Here is a 25,554-nt window from a genome sequence, read left to right as displayed (position 1 = left end):
GGGAAAAAGAGCCTTCCCATTCTGGAAGCCTTTCCAGTTGGAGGAATTCTTCCACAACCACAAAGTCTTCCTTAGAGCTCTGTCCTATACACATAACCCACCATACTCTCCAAATAGTTCTACTTACCTTGTTCAGAATCATCACCTGGTTCTTAGAAAATAACTCCCTTCCCTGAAAGTCTCCATTCCTAGTTTTGGTTATTTAAATTATCTACCTAGAACATCTGAATCACATGCCAGATTTTGGCACCAGGATTAGCTATCACTGGTGCCAAGTATAGATGGGTGGGAATGTGTAATGCAGGTGGTTTTCAGCTGTAATTGGGCTGGACCCAGAAGGGTGAGGTTTCAAATTAGGTAGCAGCAGAGGAATATAGTGGCTCACCTGGGAAACTAAGGAAATTTTTCTTAAAAAAAATTTTTTTTGTGTACTTCTACCTTTCTCCTGTTGACAGAATCAAATTAGATCCACCTATATATTATAGTTCTTCAAAGTCTGGAAGAACTTTCCATTTCAGACTATTTTTGTCTCAGTTTACCCCTGGATCATCTCACAAATCCTTGTTTTATCTTTTGGTATGCCACTGAGTTAAATAGAATTCATCCACTGATTCTAAAATACCTGTAGGAATATATGACTCACACCTGTAGGAATATATGAACTCATAAATGAGCTCAAGAATGAAATGTATTGGGGCACCTGGGTGGCTCAGTCATTAAGCGTCTGCCTTCGGCTCAGGTCATGATCCCAGGGTCCTGGGATCGAGCCCCATATCAGGCTCCCTCTTCAGTGGGAAGCCTGCTTGTCCATCTCCCACTCCCCCCTGCTTGTGTTCCCTCTCTCACTGTGTCTCTGTCAAATAAATGAATAAAATCTTAAAAAAAAAGAATGAAATGTATTCAGTTTTGGCTGGGTTAAATTTGTTTTAAAATTATTTTTGGTTCTGCTTAATATAGAAAATTTGGAAAATTCAGAAAAGTATGAAGAAAATAAAAATCACTTATAATTCTTTTAGTATTTAGCATATTTCAGATATATATATTTCAGATACAAATTTTACCACATTGAAATTATAATATCCATGCTGGTCTTTTATTTTTTGATAAATAATAATAAATGATAACATTATAATAAATGCTAAAAACATGTCATGGACAGTTTTCCCTATCATTAAATACTCCTCTAAAATATTTTTATTGAGTCAGGGCTATCAATCATTTCCTTTATGCCTTCCTCCTTAGCTTTTATGCTTGGAAAAGTTGTTCTCATTTGGAAATCAAGTATTTCCCGGAGCCACTTTCTAAACATTCTATGAATAAAAACTCTGGCCAAATTTACCCAAGCAATGTAGAATTATTGGAGGCAGAAATTAAGTGCTATGCATAACTCTGGGCCACGTAGGACTAGCCATGGCTTAAGATACCCAATCTGCGAGACCAACAACTTCAAACTCTCAAAAGTGAACAAAACCCAAATTGCTTCATTCAGTTAGAGATGTTTTGAGAAATGAAGCAAATGAATGATATTTTTCCTTTGAACTATATACATATATATGCTTTCTTTACTTTCCATTCCTAGGTCTGCTCTTACTGTCCATGTGTAGATTCCTGACTCCAGAACTTCTGCCCTCTGTTTGCCTTAAGTCTCTTACCCTCCGTAAACAACATCTGTTTACTTTTGCAGAAAGATAACCTCTAAATTCTGTATATTTGATTTCTTTCTCCTTATAAATCTATTCTAGTTTTCTTTTTTTGATGAATTTAGTGTATCATCCCTCTTGGCCCATGAGAAATTTAAGAAAACTTTATTACCAATGAATAGTGTTTCTTTTATTTTTAGTTTTTATTTAAATTCCAGTTAAAATACAGTGTAATATTAGTTTCAGGTGTAGAATTTAGTGATCCATCACTTACATACAACAACCAGTGCTCATCCCTACAAATGTCCTCTTTAATGCATTATCCATGTAACCCATCCCCCCTGCCCACCTCCCCTCCAGTAACTCTGTTTGTTCTCTATAGTTAAAGAGTCTGTTTCCTGGTTTGCCTCTCCCTGCCCCCCCCCCATACAGTTAGTGTTTCTTAAAGCCTTTTTTTTTTTTTTTTTGGTTTCATGGTGAAGGAGTATCTGTAGAATACAGTTCAATAGTTAAGTCCACCATGTCTGCTTCCTCTTCTCCATGCCTACCCCCCACCCCCCCAAAAAAACCCCACAGTACCATGAATATAACACCAGTGATGGTTCTGCTAACCCGGTATAAACAAGCATTTAACAAAAAGAGATTTTGCAGTCCAAGCATACCTCTATTTGTTTCCTTTATTTTGCTTATAATCAATAAAAATTTGTGATATGAATACCAGAAAAAAAAGAGAGGTGGCAAGTATTAAAATCAAAAGAGATGGCTCAGTATTTTTCAACATAATTAAATAATTTTCAATTTAAAAGATAAAAGCCCACAATCATATCATGTATTTTGCACTTTAAAAATGTCTGCCAGCCAGCAGTTATATATTGAGATAATGAACAACTGTGTGTTATATGTTGAGGTAATGAATTCAGTTTGAACAATTTTCCAAATAACAAAATAATCGAGACCATCTTATCATTTAAGCTGTTTTGCTTCTGTATCATTGTTTTCTGAGCTGTGTGTGTCCAAGACATTCACGGACCCATCTGCTAAATTGGAGCGGGGAGCAGAAGTGGAAGTGGCTCTCAGGGCATGGCACAGGATAATCAAGCTGGCCGACAAAAAGAGGGACATATGGAACCAGAGCCACATCTTGATACTTCTGGTTTCCATGGCAGAGAGTCAGGGTCAGTTGGGGATTATATAGCAGGGAAGAAAGAGCAATGATAAAACTGCCTCTGATTCTCCAGGCAAGAGAGAGAGCACCTTGGTTCCAGAGAGAATGGAATCCAGGAGTGTGGAGATCTGGCTATTATTTTCATAATAAATTTTTCATTTTGAGATGTAATTAGAACAAGTAATACAGAGAAATCCCATGTACCCTTTCCTACTTCCTCCAAACTGTAACATCTTTAAAAACTACAGCATAATATCATACTCAGAGTACGACATTGGTCAAGACACAGAACTTTTCCATCACCACAAGAACCCCTCATGAAGCCCTTTTATAGCCACATCACTTTGCTCTCGTCTCCACCTCTCCTTAACCCCAGCAACCAAGAATCTGTCTCTCCACTTCTATAATTTTAACACTTCATGAACATTATATAAATGAAATCACACTATTTGGGATTGGTTATTCATTCAGGATAACCCTCTGGAGATTCATTTAGGTTGGTGTGTGTTTCCATAGTTTGCTCCTTTTTATTGCTCAGTAGTTTTCCATGGTAGGTATGTACTAGTTTGTTTACCAATTCAGGCATGGAAGGCTATCTGGATTGTTTCCAGGTTTTGGCTATTATAAATAAAGCTGCTATAGACATTTATGTACAGGTTTTTGAGCAAACATAAGTTTTGATTTCTCTAGGATAAATGCCAAGAGTACAATTACTGGGTCATATGGTAGTGGCAGGTCTAGTTTTAAAAGAAACTGTGTGGAAGTGTTGAATCACTATATTGTACACCTGAAAAATTAATATTACACTGTATGTTAACTGGAATTTAAATAAAAGCTTTAAAAAATAAAAGAAACCGTTAACTGTTTTCAAGAGTTAGCTCTATCATTTTCCATTCCCACCAGCAATGCAGGACTGATCCAGTTATTTTGCATCCTCCTTTGCATTTGGTGGTGGGGTCTCTCTCTCTCTCTCTCTCTGATGCATTTCATTTTAGTCATGGTGATAGGTGTGTAGTGATAGTTTATTGTAATTTTAATTGGAATTGCCCTAATGACAACTTTTTATGTGCTTTCCATGTGTATACTCTTTGGTAAAGTGTTTAGGTCTTGTGCCCATTTTTTTCTGACTGGATTGCTTGCTTGTTTTGGGGTCAAATTTTGAGTTTATATACTTCAAATAGGAGTCCTTTATCAAATATGTGGTTTGCATATATTTCCTCCCAGTTTGTAGCTTGTCTTTTTTGTCCTCTTTTTTTTTTTTTAATTTTTTTATTGTTATGTTAATCCCCATACATTACATCATTAGTTTTAGATATAGTGTTCCATGATTCATTGTTTGTGCATAACACCCAGTGCTCCATGCAGAACGTGCCCTCCTCAATACCCATCACCAGGCTAACCCATCCTCCCAACCCCCTCCCCTCTAGAACCCTCAGTTTGTTTTTCAGAGTCCATTGTCTCTCATGGTTCTTCTCCCCCTCCGATTTCCCCCCCTTCATTCTTCCCCTCCTGCTACATTCTTCTTCTTCTTTTTTTCTTTCTTAACATATATTGCATTATTTGTTTCAGAGGTACAGATCTGAGATTCAACAGTCTTGCACAATTCACAGCGCTTACCAGAACACATACCCTCCCCAGTGTCCATCACCCAGTCACCCCATCCCTCCCACCCCACCCCTTTTTTGTCCTCTTAACAGGGTCTTTCACACAGTACAGATTTGCAATTTTGACTGTTTGATAATGTCCAATTAACCAACTTTTCCTTTATGGAAAATGATTTGATGTCAAATCTAAGGACTCTTTACCTACCTAGCTTTACATTCTGGAGATTTTTTTCTTATTTTTTTCCTAAAAGTTTTATAATTTTACATTTAAGTCAGTGATTAATTTTGAGTTAATAATATATATATTTTCGAGAAAGCGAGCATGCATGTGAACAGGGGGAGGGGTGGAGAGAGAAGGGGAGAGAGCATTCTCAAGCAGATTTCCCACTGAGCTTGGAGCCTGACAGTCCCAGGACCCTAAGATCATGACGTGAGTGGAAATCAAGAGCTGGCCGCCTAACGGGCTGAGCCACCCAGGCACCCTGAGTTAATTTTTGTATAAGGTATGAGACTTAGATTGTGTGTGTGTGTGTGGGGGGGTGGTTTGCCTTTGGAAGTCTACTTGCTCCAGCACCATTTATTGAAAAGGCTGTCTCTCCTCCACTGAATTGCTTTTCACCTTTGTCAAAACTCAGTTGGGCATTTTTGTGTAGGTCTATTTCTGGGTCCTTTATTCTGTTCCATTTGACTATCCCTTCACTAGCACCACATGCTTTTGATTACCGTAGCTATATATCTTGAAATTGGGTAGAATGATTCTTTTGGTTTTATTCTTTAGTTTTATTTTCTATTCTTTTTTTAGGTTCTTAAGGTGAGAGCTTATTGTTTTGAGACTTTTTTTTTTTTAGAGAGGGAGAGAGATAAAGAGAAAGGGAAGGAGAGGGAGGGAGGGGAAGACGGGGGGGGTAGGTACAGAGGGAGAGAGAGATTATTAAGCAGCCTCCATGCCCAGCACCAGCACAATGCAGGCTCAGTCTCACAATGCTGCAGTAGATCATGACCCGAGTCAAAATCAAGAGTTGGACTAACTGACTAAGCCACCCAGGAGCCCCTCCTCCTTTCTACTGTATGCATTTAGTGCTATAAATTTCACTATCCATTGCTTTAGCTGTGTCCCATAAATTTTAATATATTGTATTTTCATTTTTATTCAGTTCAATGTATTGAGATTTTATCTTTGATCCATGGATAATGTAGAATGTTATTTTCCAAATGTTTGGATATTTGTTATCTTTCTCTTTCTCTTATCTTTATCTAGTTTGATTTAAAAAATTTTTTTTTAATTTTTAAAATTTTAATTCCAATAAGTTAATATATAGTGTTATATTCATTTCAGGTATACAATATAGTGATTCAATTGTTCTTTTTTTTCAAATTTTTATTTAAATTCTAGTTAACATATCCTGTAATATTGGTTTCAGGAATAGAATTCAGTGATTCATCACTTACATATAACACCTAGTTTTCATCATAACAAGTGCACTCCTTAATACTCATCACCCATTTAGCCCACCCCTCCCAGTTTGATTTCACTGTGGTCAGAGAACACAGTTCTGTAGGATTTTCATTTTTTTTAATTTGCTGAGGTCTGTTTTTTGGCCCAGAATATATGGAACATAGGCACTTGAAAATAATGTGTATTTTGCTGTTGGGCAGAGTGATTTATAAATGTTTAGGTCTTATTGGTTGATGGTGTTGTTAAGTTAATATCCTTGTTGATTTCACATTGGTTTTTTAAAAACACCAAATTGCTGGGTGGATTCAGTCATGGGGGGGTGACGGGGGTCACATCTTTATGAGTTTACTCCAGGAGCCCTGTCAGGTTCTCTCAGTGACAATCTGAGACAAATCCCCTTATGCTTTGAGCAAGAAAAGAAAAAGCAACAGTTTTGAAATTCATCATGTGTCCATTAGCCATTTGTATGTCTTCTTCAGAGAAGTGTTTTTTCATGTTTTCTGCCCATTTTTTGACTTGATTATTTGTTTTTTGGGTGTTGAGTTGCCTCTTTGTTTTGTTGACTGTTTCCTTTGCTGTGTAGAAGCTTTTTATCTTGATGACGTCCCAAAAGTTCATTTTTGCTTTTGTTTCACTAGGTTTTGGAGATGTATCTTGAAAGAAGTTGCTGTGGCCGATGTCAAAGAGGTTACTGCCTATGTTCTCCTCTAGGATTTTGATGGATTCCTGTCTCACATTGAGCTCTTTCATATATTTTGAGTTTATCTTTGTATATGGTGTTAGAGAATGGTCGAGTTTCATTCTTCTGCATGTGGCTGTCCAATTTTCCCAGTACCATTTATTGAAGAGACTGTCTTTTTCCATTGCATATTTTTTCCTGCTTTGTTGAAGATTACTTGACCATAGAGTTGAGGGTCCATATCTGGGCTCTCTATTCTGTTCCACTGATCTATATGTTTGTTTGTGCCAGTACCATGCTGTCTTGGTGATCGCTGTGTGGAGGTTCCTCAAAAAATTAAAAATAGAGCTACCCTATGACCCAGCAATTGCCCCTGGGTATTTACCCCAAAGACACAGATGTAGTGAAAAGATGGGCCATATGCACCCCAATGTTCATAGCAGCAATGTCTGCAATAGCCAAACTGTGGAAAGAGCTGAGATGCCCTTCAACAGATGAATGGATAAAGAAGATGTGGTCCGTATATACAATGGAATATTACTCAGCCATCAGAAAGGATGAATACCCAACTTTTACATCAACATGGATGGAACTGGAGGAGATTATGCTAAGTGCAATAAGTCAAGCAGAGAAAGTCAATTATCATATGGTTTCACTTATTTGTGGAACATAAGATATAGTATGGAGGACATTAGGAGAAGGAAGGGAAAAACGAAGGGGGGAAATCGGAGGGTGAGATGAACCATGAGAGACTATGGACTTTGAGAAACAAACAGGGTTTTAGAGGGGAGTGGGGTGAGTGAATGGGTTAGCCCGGTGATGGGTATTAAGGAGGGCACATACTGCATGGAGCACTGGATGTTATACGAAAACAATGGGTTGTGGATCACCACATCAAAAACTAATGATGTATTGAATGGTGACTAACATAACATAATTAAAAAAAAAAAAAAAAAGAAATTCATCAGAGTATTCTGTTCCTAACAAGGCCTGCCCTCAGGGGAAACTAGTTAAACCTGAGCCTAATTTGCTGGGATTTTACCAGAACATAACTGACTTGGGAAAGGGGAACACCCCACTCTGCGGCCCCCCACCCCCTGGCAAGTTCCCCTCTCCTGCCCGAGGGGAAGGACTGGGGGCATGCAGGAGATCACAATCTTGGGGCTCAGGGGCACTGGAGACAGAATAATTGGACTAAGAATGCCTCTCTGCCACACACCCACCATCCACTATAGGCTTGTCATTGAAGGTAGTGCCTTATACTCAGCACATCATGATCATGTCTGGCTCACAACTAAAAATTATAAGGCATGCTAAGAGGCAAAAACAAACAAACAAACAAACAAACAAAACCCTAACAGTTTTCAGAGACACAGCAAACATGAGAACCAGTTTCAGACATGGCATAGATGTTGGAATTATGAGATCAGTATATAAAAGAATGATAATTAATATGCTAAGGTTTCTAGTGGATAAAGTAGACAGCATACAAGAACAGACTGGCAATGTTAGAGATGGGAATTCTAGGACAGAATGAATAAATGCTAAAATAAAAAACTTCATGTAACAACATGAAGAATGAACTTGATGGGCTCATCAGTAGACCAGACAAAGCTGTGGACAGAATGAGGGAGGGAGCTTGGAGATAGATCAATAGAAATTTCTCAAAGTAAAAAGGAAAGAGAAAAGAGAGAGAGAGGGAGAAAGAGAAAACCCAGAGCAGATTATCTAAGAACTGCGGGACAATATTAAAGGTGTAACACATTTGCAATGGAATACCAGGAGAAGAGGAAAGAGAAAGAGGAACAGGAAAAAGATTGGAGGAAATAATGTCTATGAATTAAAAAAAAAAAAAAGCACACTAAACATTAGATCCAGGAGGTTCGGAGAACACCAAGCACAATAAATACCAAAAAATCTATATGTGGGGGGCATCTCGTTGGCTCAGTCAGAAGAGCATGCAACTCTTGATCTTGGGGTCACAAGTTCGAGCCCTATGTTGGGTGTAGAGATTAAATAAATAAAGCTAAAAATAAAATCTGTACATAGGCATATCATAAACTGCAGGAAATCAAAGAAACAACAAAAAGGGAAAAGGATCCATTGGGAAAAACCACCTTACCTACACAGAAACACAGATGAGACTACACAGAAACTTCCCTTTAGAAACCATACAACCAAGGAGTCAAGTGGAATAAAAAAGCCACCAACTTAAGAATCTGTCGCCTCTGAAGTTACCCTTCAAAAGTGAAAGAGAAATAAAGACTCTCACAGATCAAAAATTGAGGGATTTTTTGCTGATACCCCTGCCATGCAAAAACTATAAAAAAATTTCTTCAGGGTGAAGGAAAATGATATAGGCCACCTCCACAGAGATTCACCTGCTTCCAGGAAGACATGGATTTCACGAGGAAAACAGGCTTCACTGAACATCCATGAAACTCTCAGACTGGGCCAGTTCTTGTTTTTTCCCATGTGTTGTTACAACTGAAAATCTACTCTCTTGGTTGGTACCTCTGGGGACACCCTTCAGTCTGGTGCCCCTGCACCCCACTCCTCCCACACCAACAAAAGACAAAGAGAGGGAGCCTCAGAGGGAGGAGATCTCTGGGACCAGGCTTCTGTGAATGGGGGTGGGGGGGAATGAACCTCATCCAGGGACATGTCCCCCTATGCCTGACCCACGGGCAGAGGAGGAAAAGGGCATGGCCCTGCTATGACCCTCCAGGTGAGCTATAGGGCCAGGTGGGCTGACAGAGGCCCCAGCTCCAGGCTGCCCATCTATTTCCCCCATGCACTGTGTAAGTAGTCTCCCTTTCTGTCCATGCAATGCAAAGGAAGAGTAGGGTCTGCTAGAACTCCGGTGCCCCTCCCCCACCCCAACTGATGTCAGCCCCTGTTGCCAGGCACTGGTTTGTGTTGGAGATGGAACCCTCCTTGGAGTTCCAAGCAGTTACTAGTGGCCCATAGGACGCTGGTGATCGGAGGCAGAGCCACGAGGCCCTTTGGAGCCAGCTGGTGGCCATCGAAATGTCTCCCCAGCTAGTTCTGGAGCAGCTGTGGACTGCCCTGTTGGTGATATATGAAAGTGTGCCACACAGGCCACGAGTCTCCGGGTTTCACTGGGAGATCGTGGTATGCACTGCAGTGGTGATATGCATAGTGAAGTGTGGACACAGCTTAAGAAGAGGAAAGGGGCAGTGTGCCCAGGGTGAAGTATCTGGGAAAGGAGTGGAGGAGACAGGACCAGAGGCACAAGCCTGTGAAGCCGTGGCATCAGCTGTGCAGAAGGCCAGTCCTCTCCCATTACAGATTCTTGCTCTGGCTGTCCTGAATAAAAATTTCAGCTATTTTTCAGTGGCAAACGCTGTGCAACTGCTGAAGGGAATTTGGGGATGCCGGCCTAAGAACCCTTCCCAGCTGACTGATGAAAATCCCATCTCTGGAGCACCACAGGAAGATGGAGAACCCCCTGTGAGGAAGATCACGGAAGGCTCAAATGACAGCCCCGACCCGCAGGGAAGTCCAGAGCATCTGGTTCAGGAAACTGGCAGCTGCAGGCAGAGTGTGTAAGAGGAGCCAAAGGAGGAAGACAGGCCAGAGCTTCCCAGTCCAGGAGTGCAGCAGGCCAGCGGTGAGGACGGGAACCTACTCCAGACCCTAAGCCAGGTCATGCTGAAGATGCTGCATGTGCTGGAGCTCATCAAACATCAGGTGGAAGGTGGGGCCTCAGCAGGAGAGGGGAAGAGGGAGGCGGAGACTGCTAATGGCCCCCTCAATCCGTCAGCAGTCCATCAGAAGGGCTCCCCTGACCGCGTCCACGTCGGCGTGCCCTCAGGCGGGGGCCAGGGGAAAAAAAGGAAAGCTGTCCAGGGAACTGATGAAGGAAAAGCAGAGGGCTGAAGAGCTCACACGAGAAATAACACTGTACCAAGCTGAGGAAGCAACCTTGCAACTTCAAAACACCCTACTGAAAAATGAGATTCAGAGGTTCCAGCGGAAGCTCGAAGTCAAGCCTCAGATGTGGGACGAGCACATCCAGAAACTGGAGAGAAAGCAGATAGAAGAGCAAACACTCTGCCTGCAAGTGGAGAACCAACTTATCAAGGTGCGCAGGAAGGCGGACGCCACCTATTGGAACTTCTGCGTCTACAAGATGGCGGAGGACCTGAAGGCAGAATGGCGGAAAGTCACCTCCTGGCATGAGCAGGAGATCCTCCTGTATGAGAAGAGGAGCGAGGAGAGCAAGAGGGCTGTTCTGTGGGCAGAGAGAGAGTTCCAAAGGCTGAAGGAAGAAAACCATTGCCTCATGCAGGAGCTGGCCAATTTGGGGCCCATGGGCCGGCCTGTCACATGGGGGCCTCCTGCTCCTGCTTTCTGCCCACAGCCTTCATATACCTTCAAGGGCCAGAGGCCCCAGCAGGGAGCAGGGGTGTGCTGGGAGGGCTCCAGGGCCTGGGGTCCCCTGCAGGTCTGATTCAGCTTCCCAGCAGCCACCAACACCCCCAACCAGAGCACAACAGCTCCTGGGCTGCCCCGTTAAGCCATGCCCATTGTTCCTTTTAGTTTAGATCCACCCTATTATTTAATTGATGCTACATAGTTCTTAGTGAAGTTCCCTATAGCAGTATGAGTGTGAGATAGTATTTTTCAATGTTTGTTGAACATAAAATATAAAATAAAAATACCAAATTGCTGATACTACTGCTACTGAGAGTTGATTTTATTAAGTGATTATATGCCAAGCCCTCTATTAAGTCTTTTACATGTATTGTATCATTCAATTTTCCCAATAACCCAGTGTGTCACATATTACTGAGGCTCAGAGAAGTTAAACAACTTGCCCCAAGATCACACAGCTAGTAAATTTCAGAGCTGGCATTCCAACCCAGGGTTGTCTAACTACTAACCGGTGTGCAAGTAACTTCTTCTTCTTCTTCTTCTTCTTTTTTTTTTTTTTTTTGAGAGAGGGAGAATGCACACACACATGCAAACGGGGTAGGGATAGAGAGAGAGAGGCAGGCTTCCCACTCAGTGCAGAGCAGGATGCTGGGCTCGATCTCACAAACCTGAGATCATGACCTGAATCAAGAGTCAGACACTTAACTGACTCAGCCACCCAGGCGCTCCTGTGCAAGTAACTTCTATGCAGTCTGCGCTAAGGATCCCAGAAGGGCTTGATAAATTTTCTCCTAGTTCACATTTGAGTAAGGATGCAAATATTATAGTGGTAGCTAGCTATAGGGAAAGTCCCACCAAAGTATGGTGGGCAGACTCTAAGCGGTCTCCAATGATTCCCATCTTTGGTATGCATACTCTTGTGTAACACCACCTACTGCTTGAATTTGGTCTGGAACTACTCACTCACTTCTAATGGACAGAATATGGCAAAAGTGATAGGCTGTCACTTCTGAGGTTAGTTTACAAAGAGACCAGTTTCCATCTTGGGCCTGCTCTCTCCCACTCCCTCCTTGATCTGCTCTGAGGGAAGCCAGGTGCTTGTTGTGAGCTGTATTAGGGAGAGGCCCATATGGCAAGGAGCGAATGCTTCTTGCTTACAGCAGTGGAGGACCTCTGGCTGCTAACAGCCACCTGATTGAGTTCAAAAGCAGATTTCCCCCACACAAGCCTGGAAATGACTGAAGATCCAGCTGACATCTTGACTGCAGCCTTGTGAGAGCTCCTGAGCCAGAGGTACCTGGCTAGTTGCACATGGATGGCTGGCCCACAGAAACTATATCAGGTTATAAATGTTGTTTTAGGCTGTTCTGTTTGGGGAAAGCATTTGAGAAAGAGAAAACAAAAGTGTGAAGCCAAACTTTTGACTTCTGACCCACCCCTTCTCCTGGGGTTGAAATTCCAGGGAAATCAAGAGATGGTAGAAACTACTGACAGATTAGGGTAAAAAAATGTAAGAAAGAGGACCTCTGTTGTGTTCACCATGTATCTCTGAGAGGACATCACCTCACTTGACCCTCACGTGCCAATATGTGGCAAATACAGGAGGAGACAATAGGCAGTGTGGCATGAGTCAGCTGAGAGCACTAGACGCAGCACCCCAGAGCCTCCTAGAAGGTGGAGAAAGATCCCAGAAGTTCCCTGGTCCTCCCAGAGAAGGCGTGGAAATTGGACGAGTTGAGAGCCTGGGTCCTGGTCATGGGACTTCTGGGGTAGAGAGGAGATGGCCTGTGGAAGGGACACTGCCTGGAGCCCCTATTGGACCAGCTGCCTCCTGCCTGTTTTGGGAGACTGAGGATTTAATACGAGGCTGAATTAGTGTATAAGAGATGATGTTCTAATGCTTGGCAGGTGTAAGGTTATTTAAATCTTTGCCATTCCTTTTCTCCTTGTCCCCAGTACCACCATTAGTGGGAAGGGGGCTTCAAAGCAAGATGAGAACATCTCTTACAAGCCTATAAAGTGTAAATATCAACGCACTCCAGTCACAGCTACCACCTTGGCAGCCCACTGCTTCTACAAGGACACAGAGACAAGTGACCCCTAAGGCTTCTTTTCCCAATTTCTGGTTGCTGCCCTGACTCAGATGGGAAATTTAAGTGATTAAGTGGAGGAGCAAGTGGACAGCCAGAAACAGTGAGAGTGAGAGAGGCGTGGAAAGAGTAGCAGAGATATGGAAATGGCCAGACTCACGTGCATGCTTGAAGATGGCCTGGTGAAAGAGGGATGCGGCCTTTCCTTACTCGTCTTTGGTGAAACTAATCTTAATTGATGCTTATTTTTCTTGCTCTAAAATCAACAACCCTTGATTGATAGTCATTATGTATGCCTCATCCTTTTTCTTTTAAATTTCATTTTATTATGTTATGTTAGTTGCCATAAATTACATCATTAGTTTTATTTTTGTTGTTGTTGTTGTTAGGACTGCTAAGGGTGCTTTATTCAAATAACAATGACAAATAACCCACACTTTGTGCTCCTAAAAAAAATGGGAAAGGCTCACTGCTTTAAAATCTGGCGTATATAAAAACCAACGCCACCTTACATTAAAGGTGCTTCCTAGCCACAGTAGCATTTTCAGGGGAGGTCAAGAACTATGGTTAAGGTCCAAGAAACAACCAAAACCAAAACCAAACCAAACCAAACCAAACCAAACCAAACAAAAAAACCAACCAAACAAAAAAAACCCCCCAAAACAAAAAACCTGAGACAATCTTCTGCATCACCACCCCCAGTGCACCAGGTCACTGCCTTCTAAAGCAGGTTGAACTGGGTGATGGACATTAAGGAGGGCACGTGATGTAATGAGCACTGGGTGAATATTAAGACTGGTGAATCACTGAACTCAACCTATGAAACCATTAACACATTACATGTTAATTGATTTTAAATAAAAAGTAAAAAATACTCCACCCCCCCAAAAACAATGACAAATTTGGAGGTAAAAGATTTAAAATACTCTGTCGTCATAACAAAATCCAAAAGATCCCTTGCTTTGCTCTTGAACAATCTAGAAAAATTGAACTCTGTTTTACATCCCTAAATAAGAGCAGGATCTCCTGGAAGTATCAGTGCTTGGTGCTTGCAACCCACGTCAACTCATAGTCCTGTTCCATCAGTCCCAATCCTGAAGCCACAACAATTCCTTTGTTAGAGAAAGGGAAAAAATCCATTTCAGGACAAAGCTATTCAAGACGAAAGGAAGGTGTGTCTTCAGTGGGAGAACTGCTGGCTGTCGGACGACTTCTTGCTAATGTGTTTGAAGATTTTGGACTTCTCGACTTTCTTGGCTTCCTGGTAGCCGAAGCCACTGCTGCCTCCTCTCTTTTTAAGCTTGCCGTCATTGCTGTTCACGTTCAGATCAACAAAAGGATGCACCTTGAAACCAAACAACAGAGCAACCTGCGGCAAATTTAAGTTATTAACATTGAAGATCTGTTTCAGAGAATGGGAATCATATGCTCGAATGTAGGACTTATATGCTTCCTGGGCTGACTTATGAAGGAAGTAGTTCTTTTCAATCAATTTTTCAAGCTGAGACTGAATGTCAGAAATTTTGGACCAGGAAAACTCAAATTCACTTAATGGAACCTTGGATTGCTTCAAGTAATGAAGGAAATCCAATTCTTCAGGGCATAAAATGAGCAAGGCATGCCCTCTCCTGTTTAGGCCTCTGGCTGTTCTTCCCACACGATGAATATACTCCTTGGGGTTATCTGGAGGGTGATACTGAACAATCCAGTCCACTTCCGGAATATCCAGCCCTCTAGCTGCCATGTCGGTACACAACAATATCCCTGAATCTGCGTTGCAGAACTGGAAGAATGTGGTTGTGCGCTTACTTTGCTTCTGCCTTCCATGAATGGCCAAGACAGGCAAATCGATGTAGTTCAGCAACTCATAATGGTTTTGGTTGTTTCTTGGACCTTAACCATAGTTCTTGACCTCCCCTGAAAATGCTACTGTGGCTAGGAAGCACCTTTAACGTAAGGTGGCGTTGGTTTTTATATATGCCAGATTTTAAAGCAGTGAGCCTTTCCCATTTTTTTTTTAAGAGCACAAAGTGTGGGTTATTTGTCATTGTTATCTGAATAAAGCACCTTTAGCAGTCCTAACAACAACAGCAACAACAAAACTGATGGTATTTCACAGACTTACAGGATGAAAGGAAGACCATCAGTTTCATTAAGGAATGTAAAGAGCAGGAGGAATCTCTTTTCTGAGGGACAAACAACATATCCCTGCTCAAGATCATCCACTGTTGCATTAGCTTTATCGTCATCAACACCAACATACAATGGCTCCTTTTTCAAAGAAATCCTTGCCAAGTCTTCAACTTTTTGAGTTTGTGTGGCAGAAAAGAGCATGGTTTGCCTGCGTCTTGGCAGAAGTTTAATAATCTGTTTTAATTCCTCTTCAAACCCAACATCCAAGATACGATCAGCCTCATCAATAACCAGACACTGCAGATTTTTATACATAAACCCTGGGGTATTCTGCATGTGGTCCAGGAGGCGGCTTGGGGTGACACGATGATGTTGATCCCATTACCGAGTTTCTGTGCTTCAGCAGATCTGCTGCTGCCGCCCATTATCAACCCGTATGTGTGGACATGGTGCGTCATCAGCTCCTTAAGAACACCGAAAGTCTGCATGGCCAGTTCCCTAGTAGGTGAGAGGATAAGAACTCCAGTTCCATTCCTAGGCATGAACTTTAACTTGACAATGAGTTCGACTGCAGGGATGAGAAATGCCAGCGTTTTGCCACTGCCTGTTTTTGTGGCCACTAGAAGATCCCTGCCTTCTAGAAGTGGTCTGATACTTTTATGCTGAATTTCAGTCATGTTTGTAAAACCCATTTCTTTTATTGCCGTCAGGGTGTTCTCATTGACAAGATTACTAAGAGAAGCAAATGAAGTATCCTCAAAAGCTCCTGTCAGTCCCAGGGGTAGGCTGGGCATTTCACTGTCCTCTTCCTGATCATCTGGCTTCTCCACACTGTTTTCTGTCTCTTCAGGAGCTTGGGCCCCTTCTTCAGAGTCCCCTTTGTCTTCAGTTTTCACTTTTTTGGTATCAGGCCCAGCATCATCCACCATTTTTCTCTTTTTCTTCTTCTTTTTTTTGGATTCTGAATTGGGAGGCTGTGTTGCTGCTTCTCCATTGATTATTATGGTAGATTTCTTCTTTTTTTTTTTTTAACTTGTACAGTTTCTGCTGTTTCTTTAGCTATCTCTCCATTCTGGGCTTCTGACAAGCCCACATTCACAGACTGTTTTAGGGATTTTTTAACCTTCCCACCTCCCACTGTTTCTTCAGACACATCTCTGTTTTGGGTTTCCGATAAGCTCACATCCGAGGCCTCCTGGAGCTTTAAGTTTCACTGGCGCAATTTGAGGTTCCATTTCTCGATCTTCTTGCGCAGGAGTTTCACGGGTAGATGGGACATGTTGTCGGTGAAGCGTCTCCACTGCAGTGCCACAACTCGGCTACCCACATCGTTAGTTTCTGATGTAGTGTTCCATGATTCATTGTTTGCGTATAACACCCAGTGCTCCATGCAGTACGTGCCCTCTTTAATACCCATCACCAGGCTAACCCCTCTAAAACCCTCAGTTTTATTTTTTTATAGATTTTATTTGATAGAGAGAGACATAGTGAGAGAGGGAACACAAGCAGGGGGAGGTCGAAGAGGTTGCTGCCTGTGTTCTCCTCAAGGATTTTGATGGATTCCTGTCTCACATTTAGGTCTTTCATCCATTTTGAGTATATTTTTGTGTGTGGTGTAAGGAAATGGTCCAGTTTCATTTTTCTGCATGTGGCTGTCCAATTTTCCCAACACCATTTGTTGAAGAGACTGTCTTTTTTCCATTGGACATTCTTTCCTGCTTTGTCGAAGATTAGTTGACCATAGAGTTGAGGGTCCATTTCTGCCTCATCCTTTTTCTGTGGTTACACTGTATTCTCCTCTTTCTTGGAAACTTCACTTGGGTATTGGGCTGCCATATGTGGCTGTACACATTGTGCATTGTAAAAATCCAGGTGGTACCATTTATATCCTATGAGATGATTTGACAAGTCATCTCCCAGAAATCTTTCCACATCATTATTACTGGATTCTCATTATTCCCTTTCATTAACAAATATTTGAAGATTGGTTAAGTGCCAGGTATTGTTCTAGGTTCTGAGGATTTAGCAGTGAACAAGATAGAATCTCTGCCCTTGGCATTGGTACAGGAAGAGACGGACAACCACATGAATCAATAAAGTAAGTTCAGGTGTTATAAAGAAGTTGCACATGTGGGGGTGAGGTAAAATGGGAGATACATTCTTATATCCTTCAATAATACATAGGACCACAGTTTATTAACAATAGATGCTCTATACTTAGCCATTTTTCCTCCTTTTCTTTTTGAAACTTAAGATAGCAGGCAATACACTGTATGTATAACAATGGATATTTAATACAAGGTAATTAATTAATTTCTTAATAAAAAGTTAATTTCTTCTTTTTAAAAGATTTTATTTATTTGACAAAGATAGAGAACACAAGTAGGCAGAGCAGCAGGCAGAGTAAGAGGGAGAAACAGGCTCCCCACTGAGGAAGCAGCCTGATGCAGGGTTTGATCCCAGCACCCTGGGATCATGACCTGACCTAAAGGCAGCCGCTTAACTGACTGATACACACAGGCACCCCAATTTCTTTTTTTTAAAGATTTTATTTATTTTAGAGAAAGAGTGCTTGCATGAGCAGGGGGGAGGAGCAGAGGGGAAAGGACAGAGGCAGAGGGAGAGGGACAAGCAGACTCCATACAGAGCTCAGAGCCCGACACAGGGCTCGATTCCATGACCCTGAGATCATGACCTGAGCCGAAACCAAGAGTTGGATGCTCAACTGAGCATCACTCAGGTGCTCCTAGTTAATTTCTTATTAGATTTTGCATTTGTCCTACCAAGATGAAATGTTATTTTAAGAGAATATGAATTCCTTAATACACTGAGTGGGAATGGTTTAAGAATTTTTATTATTACATCATATTTATAAAATTAAGGATACGTATGTGGGTATGATAGTGGCAGAAAGGCAGATTTTGCAAATTTAGTACATTTTTGACACTGGTAAGGTATATTTTCCCAAGACTAGGAGAGCTCTCAAAAATCACAAACTTCAGCAGGGCACCTAATTTTCCCACAAAACACAGTGAAATAGAACTAAAATATTTAAAGATCTTTTGTCTTCTTAATGGTTCCCTATAAATATAGGACTAAAGAAATTTGTAGGGTTATTTTCTGGCTTAGAACCTTCATTTCCTTAGACCTCTTCGCTTTCATTACCAGTACTAGTGGTTGATTTTCTTTTAAGAATCTTCAAAAAAATACAAATAAGTTTAAAAATAACCATAAAAATCATCACATTCTGGATGATGAATAGAAAATATCAAAACATATTAAGATGTTGGTCCATGAGGTTGGCTCTATTGACGCATGCTTGGAATACAGACCCACTTGATACACTAGCTTCAGAAGACTTATGATTTAAATGAAGCTGCTGATAAGAAATCACAATGAATCTTCAACTGTTAGAGTTACTGAAAAATACTAAAACTGAGAACGCAAAATCCACAGATGCGAAGGGTCTTTGGTATTATATTACCGATCTGTAGCAGGAAAGCAAAATGCAATCGTTTGCTCATCCCTTTATTGTTATAGCATATGTGAGATCATTGTGATAAGTGGTATAGAATTTTCCACATTGAATACTGTATGAGAAACTGCTCTGGAGCACCATAAATTAGATGTTTAGCCTTTTACCATATATCAGCTACCTGGTTGGTTCCTAATTTGTCCACAAATTCATAAATGCTCTGAAACCCTGATCCTTTCTCTTTAATCAATGTTGGTAACTCCAACCTCCAAGGGCAGAGGTAGAGATAAACTGAGCCAGAGTTATGAGGGGTCTTCAGAACCATGAAAGTAACCCACCAAAATCAAGGTGTTATCATTCAATCAGGTACTGCTGGCTTCAAGTTCCCAGTTTTCCTCCTTAAGCAGAATAAAACCACATGGGAAGCATCAGTTTACTGAAATGGACATTGTATAAAGGGTTTAACTTACTTCTTTTACAAACCATTGACAAAAGGCAGGACCAATCCATTCTCTTGCATGAATACCACAGTCTATCCAGACAGCTCTTTTGTAAGTTCGTGATTTTCTGCCCAGCTGAAAACAAGAGTATTCACAGTAACCAGCTCAGACTTTTATTTTTAAATTCACTGATCAGCATACTTTAGTAAGATTTCAGTGTAGTTCTTCACTATAGTTTGAGTCATTAGATAACCCACAAAAAGATAAAGAAATTTCCTATCTATTTCAGAAGTCCAGGCCTGTTTATGCAAAAATAATAAATTTATTGCCTTAATTACAAATCAAATAACTGGAAAATAGACAAAAAAGGGCAATCCCTTAAATAGGTTTGCTTCTCCTTTTTAAGATTTATTTATTTATTTATTTATTTATTTATATTTATTTATTTATTTAGAGCATGTGTGTGAGCAGAGGGGCAGAGGGAGAGGGAGAGAGAGTATCCCAAGCAGATTCCACGTTGAGTGAGGAGCCCGATGCAGGGCTTGTTCTCATGACCCCAAGACCATGACCTAAGCTGAAATCAAGAGCTGGACGCTTAACTGGTTGAGCCACCCAGGTACCCCTAGTTTGCTTCTCCTTTAATGTAATATGTGATTGTTAAGTTAAATGCTAAATTCCCCTTCTTCCTAACCCCCTCCTCCAAGAGAATCGGAATCGCAAGGAATATTTCTTAAAGCAGTAACTATGTTTTTAAAATTTTTAAAAAGACTTTAATTGAGAAAGAGAGAGAAAGATAGAGAGAAAGAGCACAGGAGCAGGGGGAGGGGCAGAGGGAGAAGCAGACTACCCGCTGAACACAATGCGGGGCTCGATCCCAGGACCCTGGATCATGACTGAGCTGAAGGCGGACACTTAACTGACTGAGGCACCCAGGCACCCCAGCAATAACTATGTTTTATTGGTAGACAAAATCAAATTTTATTACAACACAAAATGGGAAAGCAAAACAAATTGATTTGTAGAATCAAGTGACAGATTTTTCTTTATAATCTTATTATATCAATATTACTTAAATGTGGTTTCTAATTCAGTAACAAATAAGTAGCTATTAACATTATATTCATAGGGGACCTAGTTTTCATTCATTACTTCACTCAACTAATACTTCAGGAAATCCTTTTTGGACATTGTGCTTGACACTGGAGATTCAAAGATGAAAAGACAAGGAGTTTATATGCTAGTAGAGAGGGCAGACACAGGAGCAATCAATCATTGTGATGTGGACATGCATAAGTTGCTTAGGGAACATGGGGTGTTTTGTCTAATTTTCCCAGAGAATAAAAGAAGGCTTTTCAGGGGAGGAACACTTGAGTACTTGGGTAAGACCTGAAGCTTGCCCAGCAGACAAGTTGGAAGAAGGCATCTCAAGCCTGGAAGAGAATCTGGACACATCCTCTTTGAAGAACTGCTTTTGGGGTATGAGGAAGAAATGGCAGATGAAGATGGACACAGAGGCAGAGAACACACAAAATCCCTGGATCTTGTATAAAAGAGATAAGGCTTCATCATGTATTTCATGGGAGAGGGGTGTGTATGTGGGATAGAGAGACAGAGGCATGAGCCCAAGGTCATGCTAAATTCCCCTTCTTCCCCAAGGTCATGCTGACAGTAGTGACGGATGAGAGTATGAGAGGGGAGAGGACAAGGACTTGAAATGAAGCTCCATACTGAGGCATTTATTGCAACAGTCCATGGAGAAGAGATCCAGAGATAAGTTAGGGCAAGAGTAGGGAAGACAAGAGAAGGAACTAGAACAGATCCCAAAGATATTTAGAAGAAAGAAATGTCAGTTCTTGGTGGTAGATTTAAAGGAAGTGGTAAAAATAAGAGGAATTTAGGATGACGTTCATGCTTCTTGACTGCAATCACAAAATGGTGCCATTCTGAGTCTGAGGTGCTTTTGTGAAAATTGAGATGAGAAGGTCAAGTAGGCAATGACATATGAATGTAAAGCTCCAGAGAGTGGACCTCAACTAAATAGAAAATTCTGGAATGATTGTTGAAATCATGGGATGGGTATGTCCATCTAGAGAGATTGGTAGAGGGAGAGCATAGAGTCTGAGCAGAGAGTCCTGGGATGATCAGAACCCATGGGAAGGGCAGGGGGAGAGGAGCCACTAAATGAGACTGGAGGGTATGGTCAGAGAGATAGGAGGAGAACCAACTAGGAGTCATGGTTGGTTTTGGCAAGAGAGGTTTTAGAGGAGCCATGGGGGCAAAGGCCAGTGAGTCAAGGTCTGAATGGGAGGTAAGGAAATAGAAACAGTGATATAGGGAAATCTTTTCAGATGTTTGGCTGAGAAGGGATAGAGAGCTCTGGGTCAGTAGCTAGGAGACAACGCAGAGTCAAGGGCTGGGAAGGGTGTATACTTCTTACACATTTATGTAGTTTTGCATTGGTTCACCTTAAGTAGCACCAGCTCACAAATAATTTTGAATGCCATTATTTTTAAGTGCACCAATAACTCTGAATATGTTAGAAACAGCATTCCCTGGAATACTCAATGGCAAAAATTAAATATGGCCCAAAAACCTAAGGGAAATATTTTTCTTAAATTATCAGAGGATGTTAAATATGAGATGCTGTGAAAGACCATTTCATTTTTTCCCCCATAAGTCAAGCTTGAAAAAGATGAATGTTTACTAAATATTTTGTTAATAATTTATTTTTACCTTTAAAACATAAAGAGGCCTTCCCTCATACGATTTTCCAATAGAGAACACGTGAATGAGACCTGGATGAGTTTTATTTAGATGATACATCCAATTTTGAATCTAAAAGCAAAAAAATAAAAACCATGTCAGACTCTCCCAATTATGGAGCTTTCAGAGAACAAAAGGTAACAAAAGGCAAAAATAGGTCTCAGAGCTCAAAGAGCATACATGAGTATAAACTGAACAAAAATCAGTTTTGTATTTTTAATTTTCCTTAAGATACTTAAAATTATATTTTATTTTCTGTCTTTACAAATAGTAGCTTCATGTCTTTATATTGTTCCCTTTTTAATGCATACCTTCCACTACCGTTTATCATTAGTATCTTGATGGCAGAGCTTTATAGAAAATTAATCAATGTGTTCTGGGTCTTTTTGAAAATAAAAATTTATTTCCATTCCCCCCCCAAGTATTTAAGAGGAAAAGAAATCAGCTTCATGAAAACCATGCGAACTACTTGAAAGTGTCTATTAAAGTCCCATATATTGTAATTTGCCACTGAACAGAAGATTCTAAGAAAAAGGCATTGTCTTCTGCATTTAAAGGTTATTTAAGTCACACATCAGAGGGCATACTCTGAATAATTTCCCCCATAATGGTGATACATTTGTATTGATCCAGTCACACACACTTATCTGTCATCAGAAGAAGGTATATTTGAGATGGATGAATAAGGCACTTAGAAATACGGATGACATTTCTGACTTAAAAGCCTTACAAGAAGTAAGGAAGTCACAGAAAAGTGTCCCTTTAATCCATGATGTGCAAAAGAATCTGTGCTGAAAAAAATAGATTTTGAGAAGTACCCATGCTTTCTTTTCTTTTCTTATTTAGTCCAATGAGCAGCATATATATATATATATATATACACACACACATATATAGTATATGTATATATATATCTTAAGTGTATGTATGTATGTATATGTATGTACATATCTATAGATATATTTAAAAAATTTTTTTCTAGTGCATTTTATAGCACTTTCATGTGCCAAGCTATCTAAAACCTTTCCATTGCTTTTAATTTCAAGCTTCTAAAACATATGTTGGAACATGAAATACATGAAAATAATTTTGAAAAGAAAGTCATTATCAAGAGAATCAAATATTCTCCTTAGAATATAACAGGAAAAATGAAGGGGGGGAAATCAGAGAGGGATACAAACCATGAGAGACTATGGGCTCCAGGAATCAAACTGAGGGTTTTAGAGGGGAGGGGGGTGGGGTGATGAGTGAGCCCGGTGATGGGTATTAAGGAGGGTCCGTATTGCATGGAGCATTGGGTGTTATATGCAAACAATGAATCATGGAACACTACATCAAAAACTAATGATGTACTGTATGGTGACTAACATAACATAATAAAAAAGATTATTAAAAAAAATAAAAAATGAAACTCAGAGTAGAATGGTGGTTGCCAGGGGATAAAAAGGTGGAGGAATAGGGAGATGTTGGTCAAAGGGTACAAACTTTCAATTATGAGATGAATGAATTCTGGGGATGTAATGTACAACATGTGACAATAGTCAGTAATACTCTATTATATACTTGAAATTTGCTAAGACAGTAGATATTAGTGTTCTCATAACACACTAAAAAACTGTAACTATGTGAGATGGATGTGTTTATTAGCTTTATTGTGGTCATCATTTCACAATGTATACGTATCTCAAATCAAGCTGTACACCTTAAACACATACAAATTTATTTGTCGATAAAACTGGGAAAAGAAAAAAAAAAGAATATAACAGGATCACATTAATTCTATGCCTGACATTCCTTTGCTCAATTAAGGGGAAGCATGGAAAATCTATGTACTTATTCATTTATTCATTCTGTCATCAACTACCTACTTTGGAGGTTTCTATTTGCTTGCCACTGGGGATTTAGTGGTGAACAAGAAAGAAACGGCCTGCCCTCATGGAACTTGCAGCTTATGAGGAGAGAAAAGCATTAATCAAAGGATCCTACAATTACATACATAAAAACTATGATAGATATCATATCCATGTGCTGTGGGTACATGTAATATGCTGGGGTTGGAGATGGGGAGTTCTAATTTCGTCTTCGAGAGTAGAAACAGCCATCTTTTTGCTTGAGCTGAGATTCAAAGAGTAACTAGCTATTGTCCAGGTGGCCAGTAAAGGATGTGGTGGTAGGGATGAGGTTGTTGTAGAATAAATAATAGGAAGAATAAGTAACAACATATGAAAAGGTCCTGAGGTTCCACAAATAGGGCTTGGCCTTTGGGAGGTCTCAACTTGTGCAGAGGCTGTGGGGCAAGCATCAACGTTCACTCCACCCCTCATCCAAATCACTGCCCTTGAACTCTGACTAGATCTACCTTCCATGGATTTTTAGTTAAGGTTTTCACAACTGCAATTATAGCCACATTACCTCACTTTTCCGTTGCCCTTCCCATGTCCTTTGTAGGGGTGGGTTGCATAAAGCAAATGAAATTCAAATTATTTCACTACTTCTTATAAAGGCTTATTAATGGAAGAGATGATGAACTGAGGTGGCTAGGCAATATAAGAGCTTTATGTATTCTTCATATGGCTCCTGCCTCTGTCTTTATGCTTTTCTCCCAACCATTAGACCTAAACGATAAAGATGCATTTGTTAAAAAAACAATGAAAGCTCCTCTGATTACATACTTCTTCTAAAGAGTGATAAACTTCATAATTATATCCAGACAGGTATCTTCGATTTCTTTGGGGTTGCAAACTGCTTGTCTTTTCCAGTGTGTACTGAAGATCTTCTATGAGGATCCTGGATTTGAAATGATAGACATGATGCAAATTGAATGGAGAGCACATAAAAATCAAGCAATTTGAAAAGAAAATTATGCATCTATGAAAAAGAGGATAGCGAATATTGACATTTCTAAAAATACCAAATGTTGGGAACATGTTCTCTTTTGGGAAATAAAAACTATTAAATTGGGTAATGAATATAAAATGTAAAATTATAAAAAAAATGTAAAATTATAGGCAGATGTTCTCAAATAATAATAATTACTACCACTGATTGAACAGCTACAAGAACTGAATGATGGGTATGAGCATTTACATTTATTGAGTACCTATTTAGGCATGATGCTATGTATTTTATGTACACGAGCTTAGTTAATAACCCTACGAGGTAGATTTTTTTGTTAGCTTCATTTTACAAACAGGGAAAATGAGCCCCCAAAAGGGTTAAGAACCTGCCAACATCACTCTGCTAGTGAGTACAGAGCCAGAATTTGGACTCGGAATGTGAACCTGAATTCTATTCTTTAGACTCTAAGTCCAGTGTGACATTATGAATACCAAAACAAGACAACACACACACAAAAAGTTGGGTTTAAAAAAATGTTTAAATGTTTACAAAATTGAGCTGTGGTATACTGCTTTTGCATTATTTCCAAAGTGGACAGATCTTCTAAATATAAACAAGTGCAACTTGTTTCCACTCAAGGTAAGAGCAATTCCCCACATTTATCACCAGAAAGTTATGAAGCTCTGATGCTGATACATCTGTTTTTTTTGCAGCTCCTGATAGAACAACCATCATTCCCTTTAGAAAGGCAATATTTCCCCACGAATTTCAGTACAAAAAGCTATGCCTTTTAATTGATTAGATTCTTTATCATGTATCATTATCAATTGATAAATGACAACATATTACCAATCACATCATGAAATGACC

General features: G+C 40.2%; 2 protein-coding genes across 3 annotated transcripts in view; both read right to left on the bottom strand.

The window, feature by feature from the left end:
* The window catches only part of CPA6 (carboxypeptidase A6), a 339,336-nt gene that overhangs the window by 70,776 nt on the left and 243,006 nt on the right, over positions 1–25,554 (bottom strand). For both annotated transcript variants that reach the window (XM_078072317.1, XM_078072318.1), the window contains exons 4-6: positions 24,519–24,633; positions 21,817–21,918; positions 19,114–19,218 (exon numbers count right to left, since the gene is read on the bottom strand). In XM_078072317.1, coding sequence (XP_077928443.1) covers positions 19,114–19,218; positions 21,817–21,918; positions 24,519–24,633 — 322 coding nt within the window. The remainder of the gene's footprint in view (positions 1–19,113; positions 19,219–21,816; positions 21,919–24,518; positions 24,634–25,554) is intronic.
* Positions 14,138–16,574, bottom strand: LOC118542337 (ATP-dependent RNA helicase DDX18-like). Its single transcript, XM_078072316.1, is given in 5 exon segments — positions 14,138–14,921; positions 15,139–15,186; positions 15,188–15,530; positions 15,533–16,196; positions 16,199–16,574. Coding segments are annotated over 5 exon segments (2,121 nt in total). The 5' UTR covers positions 16,559–16,574; the 3' UTR covers positions 14,138–14,215.

Source organism: Halichoerus grypus, chromosome 5 (assembly GCF_964656455.1).
Source record: "Halichoerus grypus chromosome 5, mHalGry1.hap1.1, whole genome shotgun sequence".
Taxonomy (NCBI): Eukaryota; Metazoa; Chordata; class Mammalia; order Carnivora; family Phocidae; genus Halichoerus; species Halichoerus grypus.
The sequence above is the reverse complement of the archived record's forward strand: the minus strand, read 5'-3'. Positions and strand labels throughout refer to the sequence as shown.